This window comes from Limulus polyphemus, unplaced genomic scaffold (genome assembly GCF_000517525.1).
Source record: "Limulus polyphemus unplaced genomic scaffold, Limulus_polyphemus-2.1.2 Scaffold1773, whole genome shotgun sequence".
NCBI lineage: Eukaryota > Metazoa > Arthropoda > Merostomata > Xiphosura > Limulidae > Limulus > Limulus polyphemus.
Genome location: NW_013667383.1, coordinates 223,241 through 237,444, shown reverse-complemented (window position 1 = coordinate 237,444; position 14,204 = coordinate 223,241). Strand labels below are relative to the sequence as shown.

The 14,204-nt window shown below is 31.9% G+C and overlaps 1 protein-coding gene across 4 annotated transcripts in view; it reads left to right on the top strand.

The window, feature by feature from the left end:
• The first annotated feature begins 2,281 nt into the window (after positions 1 to 2,281).
• Positions 2,282 to 14,204, top strand: part of LOC106464895 (protein CLEC16A-like) — a 59,077-nt gene continuing 47,154 nt past the window's right edge. For 2 of the 4 annotated variants that reach the window (XM_022392703.1, XM_022392702.1), the window contains exons 1-3: positions 2,282 to 2,478; positions 8,763 to 8,891; positions 12,571 to 12,704. In XM_022392703.1, the coding sequence (XP_022248411.1) occupies positions 2,405 to 2,478; positions 8,763 to 8,891; positions 12,571 to 12,704 (337 nt within the window). In that variant the 5' untranslated portion in view covers positions 2,282 to 2,404. The remainder of the gene's footprint in view (positions 2,479 to 8,762; positions 8,892 to 12,570; positions 12,705 to 14,204) is intronic. The other 2 variants (XM_013925066.2, XM_022392704.1) reach the window with 1 other exon arrangement.

Here is a 14,204-nt window from a genome sequence, read left to right as displayed (position 1 = left end):
GGACATTTCAGTTGGGACGAAGTGGATGAGAGAACAAATGACGCTGCTGAAGACGTGTCACCTGAAGAAGCCACTGTCAAAAAAGAAACTCTACTCAATTTTGAGAAGGGAAACAGTGAAGCCCTTGATGAAGTTACTACCACTGATGTGACTGTTACCGATGATAGAACATTTCCTGATGAAGCAAATGAACCCCACTTGAAGCAGAAGCCAACGAGACAGAGACCAGTACGGAAGAAGATACGTCCCGTAAAATTAAGAGAATTTGTTGAATTTTAATTTTGTGTTTGTAAATTCTGTACATTTAATTAAGTTATTGTTAATTGTTTATTGGTTTAATGTAAGTGGCTATTGTTCGGGACGAGCAATACTAAGGAAGAGGCAGTGTTACGACAGCAGAGGTCACGTGACCCTAGTAACACGTCATGCACTTCTCGAACGTTCACGTCCCTTCATGAATGCTCGAGAGCCTACTAGATATGCGGTAGTCTTGTATATATAAGAGGGTCAAGACGTGACGGCATTAATGTAATGTGTAATTGACAGTAGAGTCGAGCACGTGAGACGATGGTTGTGAATTATAGTATTTGTTATAGCGCGACTATGGAAATTAAGTGTATCGCAAAGTTGTATTCAGAAAGAGTAAACCAGTTTTGTTTAAGAAAGGACTTGTATCGGTAAAGTTTCTTCGGAAAGAATTTTTACGGAAAATTAATTAACGAACTGAGGCGTAACAATATATATACATTTTCTTGCAGTGTGATAGTTAAATCTGATAATAACTAGATAGAAATTTTGTGAAGAACCGATTAGAAATTATTCGAATTTCGGCCCCTGCTACAGTTGTTTGATTTTTTTTTTATAAATCGGATGCATGACTGTGCACTATATAGTTTTCTGTGTGTGTTTGTGTGTTGCCCTTAAATTTAGGGAGAATAAGTAAGATGACAGATTTCTTGTTTTCAACAAATATTTGTATACAGAACAAGTCTCAGATTTTTTTTTTTCGACAGTCAGCCTCCATGCATCGAAAGGTAGGCTTGTATGTATGAAAATTATATAATTAAAATCATTATTTATTTTCAGTTTTTTATTGCCAGATACCATGAGAACCCCTGTACTTTGTGTTTTGCCTAAGGTGCCGCAGTGGCTAAGACCAGCTTTGCCTACCAGTTATTTATTGTAATTTTCAGCTTCATCTAGGCATTGGCATAGCGGCAACATCTGATGGCTGAAATTGTGATTTGAAACTTGCTGCTTTTTAAATTGATAAGCATACTTTATCCAGCAGTGTAACTAAAACTGATAATACAACCTTATATTTCAGCTAGCTAGAGGATACTTATCAATCAAGAGTCATAGTAAAATTAAAAATAACCTTTTGCATCCATATTTTAGCAGTCCTATATTACTAGTGCCTGGCATGGAGTGGTTGTTATTTCGCTTATCTCGCAATGTGAGGGTCGCTGGTTCGAATCCCTGTCACCTAACATGCTCGCCCTTTCAGTGGCGGAGGCGTTATAATGTGACGGTCAATCCCATTATTTGTTGGTAAAAGAGTATCCCAAGCGTTGGCAGTGGGTGGTGTTGACTAGCTGCCTACCCCTAGTCTATTACTGCTAAATTAGAGACGGCTAGTGCAGATAGCCCTTGTTTAGGTTTGCGCGAAATTCAGAAGTAACAAACATTTAAACATACCCTCCCAGATGTATTCAAATTTGTTACAAACTAGCACACATTTTTTCAGCTTTCAAATAATAACACCTATAATCAAGGTTTTAGAGATTACACTGTTTACAGAAGGAATACTATACACATGGAATTTTGAGTTGTTTCCTTTATCCTAAATGTTTAAATTGCCATTACAAAGGATATCCTAGCTCTCCAAAGACCTAAATCCCGATAAGATGAGATGAGCGAACCCTCCCAGATCTCGATAAAGAAGAAGATCTAATTATTGAAGAGGAAGAGGTCTGTATTGAACCTGGTCCTCTCAAGTCACGCACAACAACCAAACACCGACAAAGACCAGACTTAATTGTTGCAATGTTCCCCTGGTAGGTCATTAGTAAGTTTAAAGATTTATAACGCTAAAATTCAGCCTCAATTCCTTGTGGTGAACAGAGCACAGGTAGCCGATTTTGTAGTTTTGCGCTAAGAAACAACAACAACAAATCTCTGCAGTGCTGGAATATAGGCACTGTTTATTCTGGCATGCGCTAAAGCAATACGTAGTGACAACCAATAAATGTTAAAGATTTTGCCATCGTCACAATTTAGAGGAGTACAGTAATGGCGACGAACAGACGAGTTTGGTTTTTAAACGTTTGTACTTTGTAATATTCAGTAATTTTGTTAATAAACTTTGAAACATTTAACTTAGCATGAGCAAAATGTAAAAACAATGTTTCGGGGAAAAGGATGGTTTTCAGGAAGTTTGTGGAAACCCAAAAATCCACATTCTCTAGAACAGTTGAAGTGAGTTAAAATTTTTAATAAAATTAAAACTTAAAAAAGGGAGTTATGCTGTTGAGCCTTAATAAAGTTATTTCGTGTTACTGATACTCTCGTACACTTTACAGTTACAAATATTGATAATATTGGTGTGGTGATTTCAAAGATGTTGGTAATACTAACTTAATGATTAATCATTGAGTATACTTCAGTCTGCAGTTAATATTCTCTAGTACTAGTACTATACAGTATTAGGCTTATTAAACGTTAAAACAGATTTAATTATTACTGTAACTTGTAAGTGTAAAATTGTGTATATATCTTAGGTGTCTATATGATTATTGTAAAAAGTAATAACAATTTTGGGTTTACAGTGCGTTTGTCAAATAGTAATACCAATAGTAATCTATTACTAGAATCACTAACTGAGTAAGGAGTAGGCAAATGATGTCACATTGACTAAAAACATTAATTATCACTATTGCTCAGACATTTTACAAATATAATAATTATTAATTTAGTCCATACTATTCTGATCTGATGAACCACATGAACTTCACTATTTGATTGTTTCTGTAGGATAGTTTATTGCATACTTTTTTAGGGTGTCAATAAATAATCTGTGTGGTATTAGTATTATAGACATGTGATGGATTAATTACATTTGAGCTAATGAAATGGAATATACAGTGATAAACTGCTAATAACTGAAGCAGAAAACATAATCTAAACTGATTGTAATACCTAAGTATAGAAAGACAACTTTTTATTTAAAGGTATGATGTATAAAAGAATTATTGTACGTTTAATGTACCGAAACACTGAAAGTACTAATACTATGTTAAATGCGTTTTGGGCACACACACACACACACACACACATATATATACCTCCATTGTCACTTGTATGATGTGAATGTTAGAGATTCTTGGTATGATTTTTGTAAGAAGGAAAAGGTAACCTAATAACCAGACTCGTACTTTTGTACTGAGATAAGTAAGTGACAATCCTAACAATACAATTCTGAACTTTATTTATCTGCAGTAAGAGAAAAAGGTTTAAATTTATTTCTTAACATTATTGTTAAATCTGAAATATGTGTGGCAGGACCTCTAATAGTGTTGTAAAAGTTTATGTACAATTATTATAAATTAAATACGTGTGAGATGTTTGAATGGAATGTGGTATGAAACTTAATAACTGAAACAGAGGTAATCATACTTTACCCCTTAATTGCAGCAATATTGTTTATTTCTTGCTCAGAACTTTTTAAAATTTCGTTACAGTATTGTAGTTTTTGTATTGTAATTTCAAAGCCACTAAAACAGGTTGTTTATGATTTCATTGTAGAATCTTTTACTATGTAATATCATATTTATTCTTATTTCACTAACATTCAAAAATTGATTGTGATATTTTTAGGTCTGCTTCTCTGTGTTGAGTAATTTATTAATCTTGACATATGTACATGTAGTGCAAACTTTCAGGCATTCGGTATTTAAAACTTATTTGGGATAAATGTTTTGCTTTCTTTGACATTCAATACTTTGGCTTTTGTGGGAAGAAAATTTTGTTGTACAGTTGATCTTTTTTTTTTAAGTTTACCATAGCTAAGTAGTTATATAAAGCTGCAGAAGCAAACCAGTGAATATCAGAGAAACCCCAGGATTTATACCAAAACTTCTGTGAAAGCACTATTTTGCAGAGAGATGTGGCAGTCATAAGATTTTGTCATGTGATCTACAAAACATAACCATTAGAAAAGTTGAAGATTCTCCTGGAATGCATTATATGTGTGACTAAGGCAAATATATCTATTAAGCTGTATAGGGGAAAAAGATCAGTACATGCGATAGATTGTACAGAACAACAGAGATATTATGCCAAGGCTCTTTGACACAATGCCGGGAAGGGGATGATATTATTATTATTATATACATAATCTGTTTATACCATGAGAAGGCATGTTATATATTCTTATAAAAAGCCACCAGAACTACCTAACATTACATACAACAAGGGACCATTTGCTCCTCTGAGTATTCTCTACCACACACACACACACATGTATATATATATATCATACATATATACAGAGTGCAGATAGCCCATTTTGTAGCTTTGTGCTAAGAAACAACAACAAATCACTGCAGTGCAGTATTATAGACCCTACATGTCTAGTCAGTACAGAACTGTTTATTCTGTCGTGCACTAAAGCAACACTGACAACCTGTGTCCTGTTGTCTTCAGTATACAGCACAAAGAAATCAAGGGCCATTATCCTGTTGATCCCCTGTATAATTTTGTAAACTTATTGAGATTGCTTGTTACCTTTCTTTTATGAAGAGAAAATTAGTTAATTGATCTTTAACTTTATATGATAACCTCTCTATCCATAGGATTATTCTAATAGCCCTCCTCTGAATCAATATCCTTTCTTAGGTATGAAGATCAAAACTTCATATATTATTTCAAGTGAGGCCTAACTAGTGATTTGTACAAAGATTTAAGTACTTCTTTGGACTTGTAATCAATGTCTAAATATTTTCTAAGACTTTCAATTTACTACTAGCAATAGAGTGACTTGTCTACTACACTGTGTCAAGATCCTTTTCTTCAGTTATGCTCTTTGGTGGTTTACTACCTATATTAAAAATGGGACTCAAATTTTGATAACTCACCTGCATTACTGTGCATTTGTTATAATCAATGACCATTTGCCAACTGACTGTCCAACTTACCAATTGTTTCAAATCATTCTGTAAAACTTAACATTCTTAATAAAATAAGTAACATCTAACAGTTTAATATCATTCAAAAGATTTTGTAATTTACTACATGTAACATAACTTACAAACATCAAGTGAAAATTTAATCTTTTAGAGCTTTGCATGTCTGTCATTGGGAAAGGTAAATATTTAAATCCACCCTTTTCTTTCAAGAAATCCTTATTTCCCCTCTTAACCTTATATAACTTTTTTTTAGATAATGAGACTAGAACTGTATACATATTCCAAGTGAGGCCATACTACTGAGTTATATAGAGAGATAAATCCTTTTTTACACCTGTAATTAATATGACTATAAATACATCCTAAAATCCTATTAGCTTTACTACTAGCAACAGAGCACTGCTTCAATTATTTGAATAACGTATCCACCACTATGCTAAAATTATTTTCTTCAGTCACATTCTCACCTGTATTAAACATATAACTCAAAAGTGCAGAAAGCATTTGACAAGGTGCTACATAGAAGGCTTGTAAAAATTATCTCTATAAGTGTGGAGAATAAGTTAGCAAATTGGATAGAAGAGTCACTGAATGGAAGAAAGCAGAGGGTTGTTACAAATGGAGTTCGGTCAAACTGGATTAATGTCACAAGTGAGGTATGTTAGGGTTCAGTTGTAGGACCTTTGCTCTTTTTGATCTACATCAATGACATAGATGAAGGAATAGTCAATAAATTACTTAAATTTGCAGATGATATTAAGGTCTTGGGTGTTGCTAGCTGTGAAGAGGATGCTGCTGATTTACAAAAGGATTTATATAATATAGTGAGTCGGGCAAATAAATGGCAGATGGTTTTAATTATAATAAATGCAAGATAATGCATGTAAGTTGTCATAATTTGGATGGGAATAACCTTAACAGTGTTATGAGGGGAAGGGATCTTGGTGTAATAGTTGATCAGTCTTTAAAGCCATCCAGGCGGTGTGCTGTTGCTAGGTTGGGCAAATAGGTTGTTTCTACAGAAATATTGAATACAATTCTAAAGAGGTTATAATTTCATTGTACAGGTCACTGGTTAGGCCACATTTGGGATATTGTGTTCAGTCTTGGGCTTCTTACCTTAAGAAAGGTATTGAATTGTTGGAAAAGGTTAAGAGAAGGGTTACTAAAATGGTGCCTGGGATGGAGGGGTTCATACCAGGAGAGGCTGAAATCTCTCAAATTGTTTTGAAAAAAGAAGAGCAGTTAAGGGGTATCTGATTGAAGGGAATTGATAGTGTTGATGCATCATCTTTTTTAATATTTAACAGTGAAAATATTAGGACACAAATATAAATTTTGGCAATTTAGGAGTCATCTTCAGACAAGACAGTTTCATTTTTCTAACAGAGTGGTTGGCCTTTGGAATGAGTTGCCTTTGGATGTTTTAGAAGCAGTAAATATAAGTGAGTTTAAAAAAAAGCTTGATAAGTATATGAATGATAAGGGCTGCCTTTAGGATTTTTTTAAAATTATTTTAATCATTCTAGAGGATGGAACAGCCGAGATGGACCAATAGGTCCCATGTTGTCCTGAAACATTATGTTATGTTATTACCTTGTGATTACTGTAATTAAAGGTCATTTGTCAAATATGTGTCCAATTTTCCAATTGATCCAAATCATTCTGAAATACCTCAACCTTATCAAAACAAGAGAGTTTACTAATTTATTATTTACTTCCCTATCAACATCATTATTGTATAAGAAAGAGTGATGGCCCAAGCAATGAACCCTGAGATAATCCATCGGTGACAAGGCTCCAGTTTGCCTAGACTTTAATAACAACAACCTTTTATTCTCTCCTATACAGTCACCCTACCATCCAAGTAAATAGTTAATCCACAGTCCCTACTGATGTGGTTTTCTTAGGTAATCTTTTGTGTGGCAGCTACTCAAAAGCTTTTAAAAATCTAAACACACCAAGTTCACACCCTTTCCGTCATCCAGAAAACAAATAAGATCTACAAAAAAAGATAACAGATTATTAAAACAAAATATTTTTTTGGCAAATCCATGATAGCTTTCATTTATGATATCATATTTCACTAAATTATTATCACATCCCTAGCTCTCCTATAGTTCTGTAAATTTTCTAAACTATCTGTCAGTTTATACTTTCTAAACATATGGTTTATATTCCTATTTTGTACATTATTAATAAGCCAATTAGGTTTGATTTTTGATATTATCATTTTCCTCTTTCTTTTTTTTTTAAGGAACATATCTATTTTGAATGAAAAGCAAGTTTTAAACATGTCATAAATCTGTCCCACATATTGCTTTTCAACTCATTGTCCCACTTCACTATTAATAAATCTATTCTCTTGGCCTCAAAATTGTCTTGAAAATTAGTAACTAACATTTCATTTCCTTTTATCTCAACTTATTTATGCAGTAATCACTCTTACCAAGATGTTTCTTTACCTGTTGAAATCATATCCTCATTAGTCATCTTGGATGGAAACTGTTGTGGTTGGTTCTTTTACAGTTTGGTACATAAAACCATAAATTATCACTTCAAGAAATCTCTCTCTTCTTCATTATATAACTGCGTAAAACCCAAATCAAGGTGTTTTAAAAGTCTCCATAATTATTGCATCAGTATCTTATTAGTATTGACCTTGGTCTCATTATACAATTTCTCATTTACCCCTTTTGTCTTTAGGTGGCTTATAACAATTGCCAATTAAAACCTTTTTCCCTTGAAACCCCTGATTATAACCCATATAGATTCAACTTCATGACTACAATTTTTTGTCTTCAGTAGCAAGAGGCTGCAGTGCATTCCTTATATAAAGAACCATCCCAACTCCTCTCTTTAAAAAGTCCATCATTGTTAAATAAATTATAAACTGGACTTTTAAAATAATTATTACCAGTGTTTTCAAATTTAACCCAATTTTACTAATTCCCATATATCTTCCATTTCAACTATAATCCTCAATTCCTTTACTTTGTTCCTAATACATGTATACGACTCCTAATATAAGAATAATGGTAATAAAGTTTGTTCTTGATCTTATCTTGTTTATCTTTATATCTGCAAACTTATTACTAAAAATAGTATTTAACTTGTGCTCTGAATCTCGTTTTTACACCTCTTTGATGTCCTAGTTATCATATTGATTTGTATATTAAACAATTCCCAAGTTGCTTCATGTTTCAATTTTCTGAATACGTAACATCTTTTATTAAATTTTTCAGGTTTTTCCATTCTTGGAAATAATACGTGGTTCTAATTTTTACTGCAATTTCCCAGTACGTACAACTGTATTTGAAAATGAAAAACTGTATTCAAATTTTCATCTTGAAATATTACAATTTTATAACAATATAATTAAATGACTTTTTTATTATCTAATAACAAAGGCATTTTTATTAAGGGTTACACACTTCATTACCATGCCTATTTTAAAAGATTTTAGAACACTGACATCAGTACATTAATCTCAGTATCTATCAAATTAAAAAGTAACTTATTAGTATTATTGTCTTTTTATGTTTTTTGCTTGAGCTTGAACTTTATTCTTTACAGGTACTTGTATCATCTGTTCTCAAAAAACCAGGTTGTAACTGAACAAAATAAAGCTCTGCTTGTCGAAACACTAAGGTCTATTGCTGAAATCTTGATATGGGGTGACCAAAATGACAGCACTGTTTTTGAGTGAGTAGTAAATTTATTAAGTGATCTCTTTTTATGAGGTAATATTTTAATTGTTTTTAGACTACACACTGACAAGCTGGTTTGTATTCAAATGACAATTTTTTTAAAATTAGATAAACTGAATGATCTGTACTTTATTAGATTAAGAAATTGGTATTGAAAGTTTTAGTAAAGAAAAATTAGGTTATAGTTCAGGCTGTTCTTTTTCCTCTTACATAATGTAATTTTGCAAACTTAGAGAGTGAAAATCATTTTCTAAACAGAACTTGGAAATTTGACTTAGGTGTGAGATATTTTTCATATCAGAGATAGACTTTTTTGTAATCTGAGTAAGATTACACTTCTCATGAAGATATTCTTTTTTATTAACATTTAGCTGGCCCACATTTAACCCTTTCCATACGGGTCACGAGTCAAAGGCCATGTCATCATGTTTGTTGACTCGCATTCAAAATCTTATTGAACTACTATTTTATGAATTTATGTCAATAAGATTGGTATCAAACTGTAGATTGTAGTTCAAATTTTAGTATTATACTTTGTTAAATTTTTAATCTAAAAGTAAATATTAAAAAAACACACCTAAACATCAATTTTTGTGTGTCAAGTGGTAATATTGAATGCAGCACTGGTTCGAAGTAAATGTTTTGTGATGTTAGAATACAAAGTCTATAGTTTTGTATGAATTATGAACTCAAATTAACAATATTGACAAGCTAGAATATAAAATAAGAACCTTCTATCTTTTCTATTTGCTGAGATATCACTCATGTACCGAATCAAACATAGTGGCCCTGCTAACTTCTTTCCATTTTTGAAATGCTTCCTCATATACACTTACTTCTCTCTATGACATGTGAGTAACCAATCAAAAGCTCAGAATGTCCCTTAGTATTACAACATCATCTATTTCTTTCAATACAAAACTTCAAGGTGGTGAGTCTTTTTGACTGCTCGAAATTTCATATTTTTTTTTAAACCCAAATACACCTTAGATACTAAGCTTGATAAATTATAGTGGAATTCTATGGTATAGATATAATAATTTATGATGCTTGGTTATTTCAACTGTATATACAAAAGCCTAGAAAAAATTATTTCGTTTCACATCCTCCATGTGCAAAATTTTATAAGGCTTAGCAACCTACGACAAGCAGCAAACAAGTTTGATGGTCGTAACTGGAAGAGATAATTGTTTGCTTTACTTCTTTATTTACTGTTCTATATTTACAAAAAATAAGTTTAAGAACTTATTTGTAAATAGTAATAATGTATAATAATTGCAATGTGACAGTATTTTACAAAATACTAGTCCACTAAAACACAGACAAGACAGGTCATTTTATAAAGACTAAAGGTCAATTTAATATTATTGAATATGGTAACAAGAGTGCACATGTGCTGTGTCATTGTAACTTCTATATTGTTAGTCAGGCACAGCTGAAAGATCAGTATAATAAAAATAATAAATATATATAAGTGTATAATGTTATGAGATTTAAACTATTTAGTCTAAACATTTGTGTTTTCTTGTTATAATATGTAGTCATTCTAGAGTGAAAAAGGCATGATTTATATTTATTTCCTAATTTTTTATGGTGGTTACGAGATCAGTCAAATCAACTGAACCCATACAGAGATTCATTAATGAAAATAAGATATAAAATATAAAGTTTTTTCTTGAGAAACATTTGATAACCATCTATATATTATAAAGATTTTGCATGTGAAATTTGAAAATACTTTCATGCATCAGAAAATTGTTACTTATCTGCTTGTTTGTTAATTTCCAGTAGAAATTCTTTCAGAGGAACTTCAGCGATACGAGTCCTTTTTTGATTAAACTAGTTTATTATTTCTTGATACAAACATTTAATACACAGTAATTCCACGGTCGATACATTTCTCGTCACTTTAAACTTAACTACTTTTATAATACATGCTATAAATCACAGCGATTCACAATCTCGAAAACACATACTAGCTCGAAACAGAATCGTACATTACCTGGAACTCTCTTAATTCTATCCCGCAGACTTTCTCTGCCAGGCTTATATACTAAAAAAGAGGACGTCCCGAACAAACTCAGTCTTCCCCGATAATTCACGATCAATCGAGAAATTCATCACGTGTTACCAGAATCACGTGACTTCTTCTGTTGTAACAGTATTTTTAATCTTAAATTGAAAATTACTCTGCATGTTGGATAGGCAACATGAAAAAGAAAAAAGGCAAGAGAAAGACATTGCTTAACGAACCTTAATATGCATATGTTTACTGTTTACTGATAATCTGCCAAATTTCATGAACATATGCTTATTAATTTAAAAGTTGTGGCATGAAGACAATAACAAACACAAAGTGGTTACGAGGTCGGTCCTAGGGACCTAGCCCATGCTTAACTTGTTTTCCTAAAATGTCGTTTTTCACTAACAATAAACTAATATCAATAAAATTTGAGGACAAGATATGCTGACCCCTCTAGCTTTCATGGTTGCAGAAACAACTAAACAGAGATAGGAAAAATTTGGTGACAGTTTATTGACACTGTCAGCTTCTTGATTGTCATACTCTAGTTACTGTGTTACTAGAGAATATGATTTGATTCTAAATGCATAAATTCCCAAAGTCTGTTTTATTCTCATGATATACACACATAAAAACCAATCTTTATTTACATAATATCCAATGGATATGTATGAACACATCAGTTTAAATTTTAAAATTATGAAATATATTTTAATGATTTTTTCTTACTGTGCTTAGTCACATGGTGCCCTTTTATTTAATGCCTTTCTTTTCAGGCCACATTGATTATATATGGCTGGGAAACATAATCCTTTTTATTCTATTTTATTTTGTGTTATTTACTTTTTGTATCTTGTATATTATTTATCTGTTTTTATATTCTGAAATTTTTAGGTTTACTTGTTGGTTTTATTTTATTTTAATACTGATCAACTGTCATCCGATAATTGGCTGCAGACAATGAATGTGTAGTTTGGTTCAGGACATTATGGACTCAAGCACCTCAACTTCACCGTCTAATAATTTAAAATTTCTTCCACTGCTGTTGTATAGAAGATCCTTACTCACATTGGTGTATAATTCAAGAAACTATGTTCAATGACTTCTGAATGCTAGTATGCAGTTATACACCACTTATGACTTTATAGATTTTCTAACATTTCTTTTCTTTTCTTTATGTTTTCTCTTTGCATGCATTTCGATTATATTTTAAGATCTTACATATATATATATGTATATATCTACAATAACTGCTGTTATTAAATATTTTTATATTTATTATTTGTAAGATAATTTTAAGTTATTCTTCCTTTATTGTTAAATATTAAACAATAAAAGTATCAGAAAACATTTTCTTTAATTTTATAATTTTGAATATTTTATTTTTGTAAGAACTTTAACTACTAGCAACATTAACAATGCATGTAAGTATTTGAAAAGATAGCAAAAACATTTTTTGTCAATAAGTTATAATGAAATAAGAAACATTTTATAATTAGGGTAATGACATTATTATTTTTTTATTAATGAAGATTTTTGTATTATAATTAAAAGGATGATTTTATATATTTGCTTACTGTTGTGCTTGTTATAGTTAATATTTGTGTAATTTTTGAATTCATGTGTGATATAAGTGTTTGATGTGTTTCAGTTTTTTTCTGGAAAAGAACATGTTGTCTTTTTTCCTACAAATCATGAAACAAAAATGTGGGCGCTATGTATGTATACAGCTACTTCAGACCCTCAATATTTTGTTTGAAAATATCAGGAATGAAACTTCACTGTGTAAGTTGAAATGCATTTATAAAAATTATTAGACACATTTATATATCATAATTGATATGTTTAGTTATTGAAAAAAGTTTACCTCTTTGTTCTTCACACCTTATGTTTCAGATAAGTCTTCTCTGTTTTTATCCAGTATGATAACTTGCCTCTTCTCACAAAACAGCTTTTCTCAATTTGTACTGCCCTCTGTATGTGCAAAACTTTTGCCTACCACTAGCCTTTATACTTCCTCTAATCTCCACATGGTATAGCTGTGTTTTAGCATGCAAATAAGCATGCGCTACACCCTCCTAGTGCATCTGACTGCCTCTGTGCAGTAGAACTCAATCTTCACTTCTTGATTTGACATGACAGTAATCAGTCATTTTTCTTGATGCTTTTTATATTTTAATTTGATGTATGATGTTCTTGAACTTCAAAAATTCAGACTAGAGAATAGATAGATATTAATAGTAAAAACATCTTTGTACAACAAAGAAATAAAAGGCCACTTAAATTGTCAATGAAAGTTTCATGCATTAGTTTTTACTTAAAGCATTGTGTATTTTTATTAGGCACTTCTAATGTGGTGGTAATGAAAATATAGTCTGGAAATGCACTGAATATTATAACAAAAATGAGTTCTGTTATTTTACTTCTTCTTCATTCAGCTTTAATTCCATCTAGTTTTGGGGTCAGCCTCTTGTGTATTAGGCAAGATCTTTTACACTCAAGTGGCTGGTCCCAACAGTAACCCAAAAAGGGTGAGCATGTTTGGGGATGGGGATTCAAACCTGTGACCCACAGATTGCGAGTCAAATGCCCTAACCACCAGGCTATGCCAGGCCTTGAGTTCTATTATTTTATTATTGATACGTAACATGTTTTCCTCTACCACTGTTTCCTGAAAGACATTCAGATAGCTAAGTGTGAGCATATAAATATATTTATGCTCATACTATAGATATTTTTCATTAACCACCTCCCAAAAAACGTACATCATGTATAATAGTTAAACGAACCACCTAAACGTCACGTTAGTGTAGCCTATATAATGTGTAAAGTTTAGTCTACTCTAATCCCTTATAGTGATAGCACATGATGACACACACATTTGGTATGTAATGCTGTTTGAATACAAGAAGGGGAAACAATGCCTCTATAGCCAAAAATAATATCAAAGAAGTTTATGGAAATGTTTTGAACGTTCGTAAGTGTCAACGATGGTTTAGCAAATTTCGTTCAGGTGACTTTAGCCTTAAAAACTGTGACGGCAGGGGCCAACATGTTGGAATTGATATTGATGCTCTGAAGATGCTTGTTGAGTCTAACCCAAGGCAACACACTCATGAAATGGCCCTGAAATTGCATGTCTCTCATGAAACAATGCGTAAACATCTAAAGAATATGGAAAAATTCCATAAAGAAGGTGTTTGGGTGCCTCACGAAATCTCTGATGATCATCATTTCCAATGTGTGAACATTGCCTCATCTCTTCTGGCGTGTAATGCATGGGAA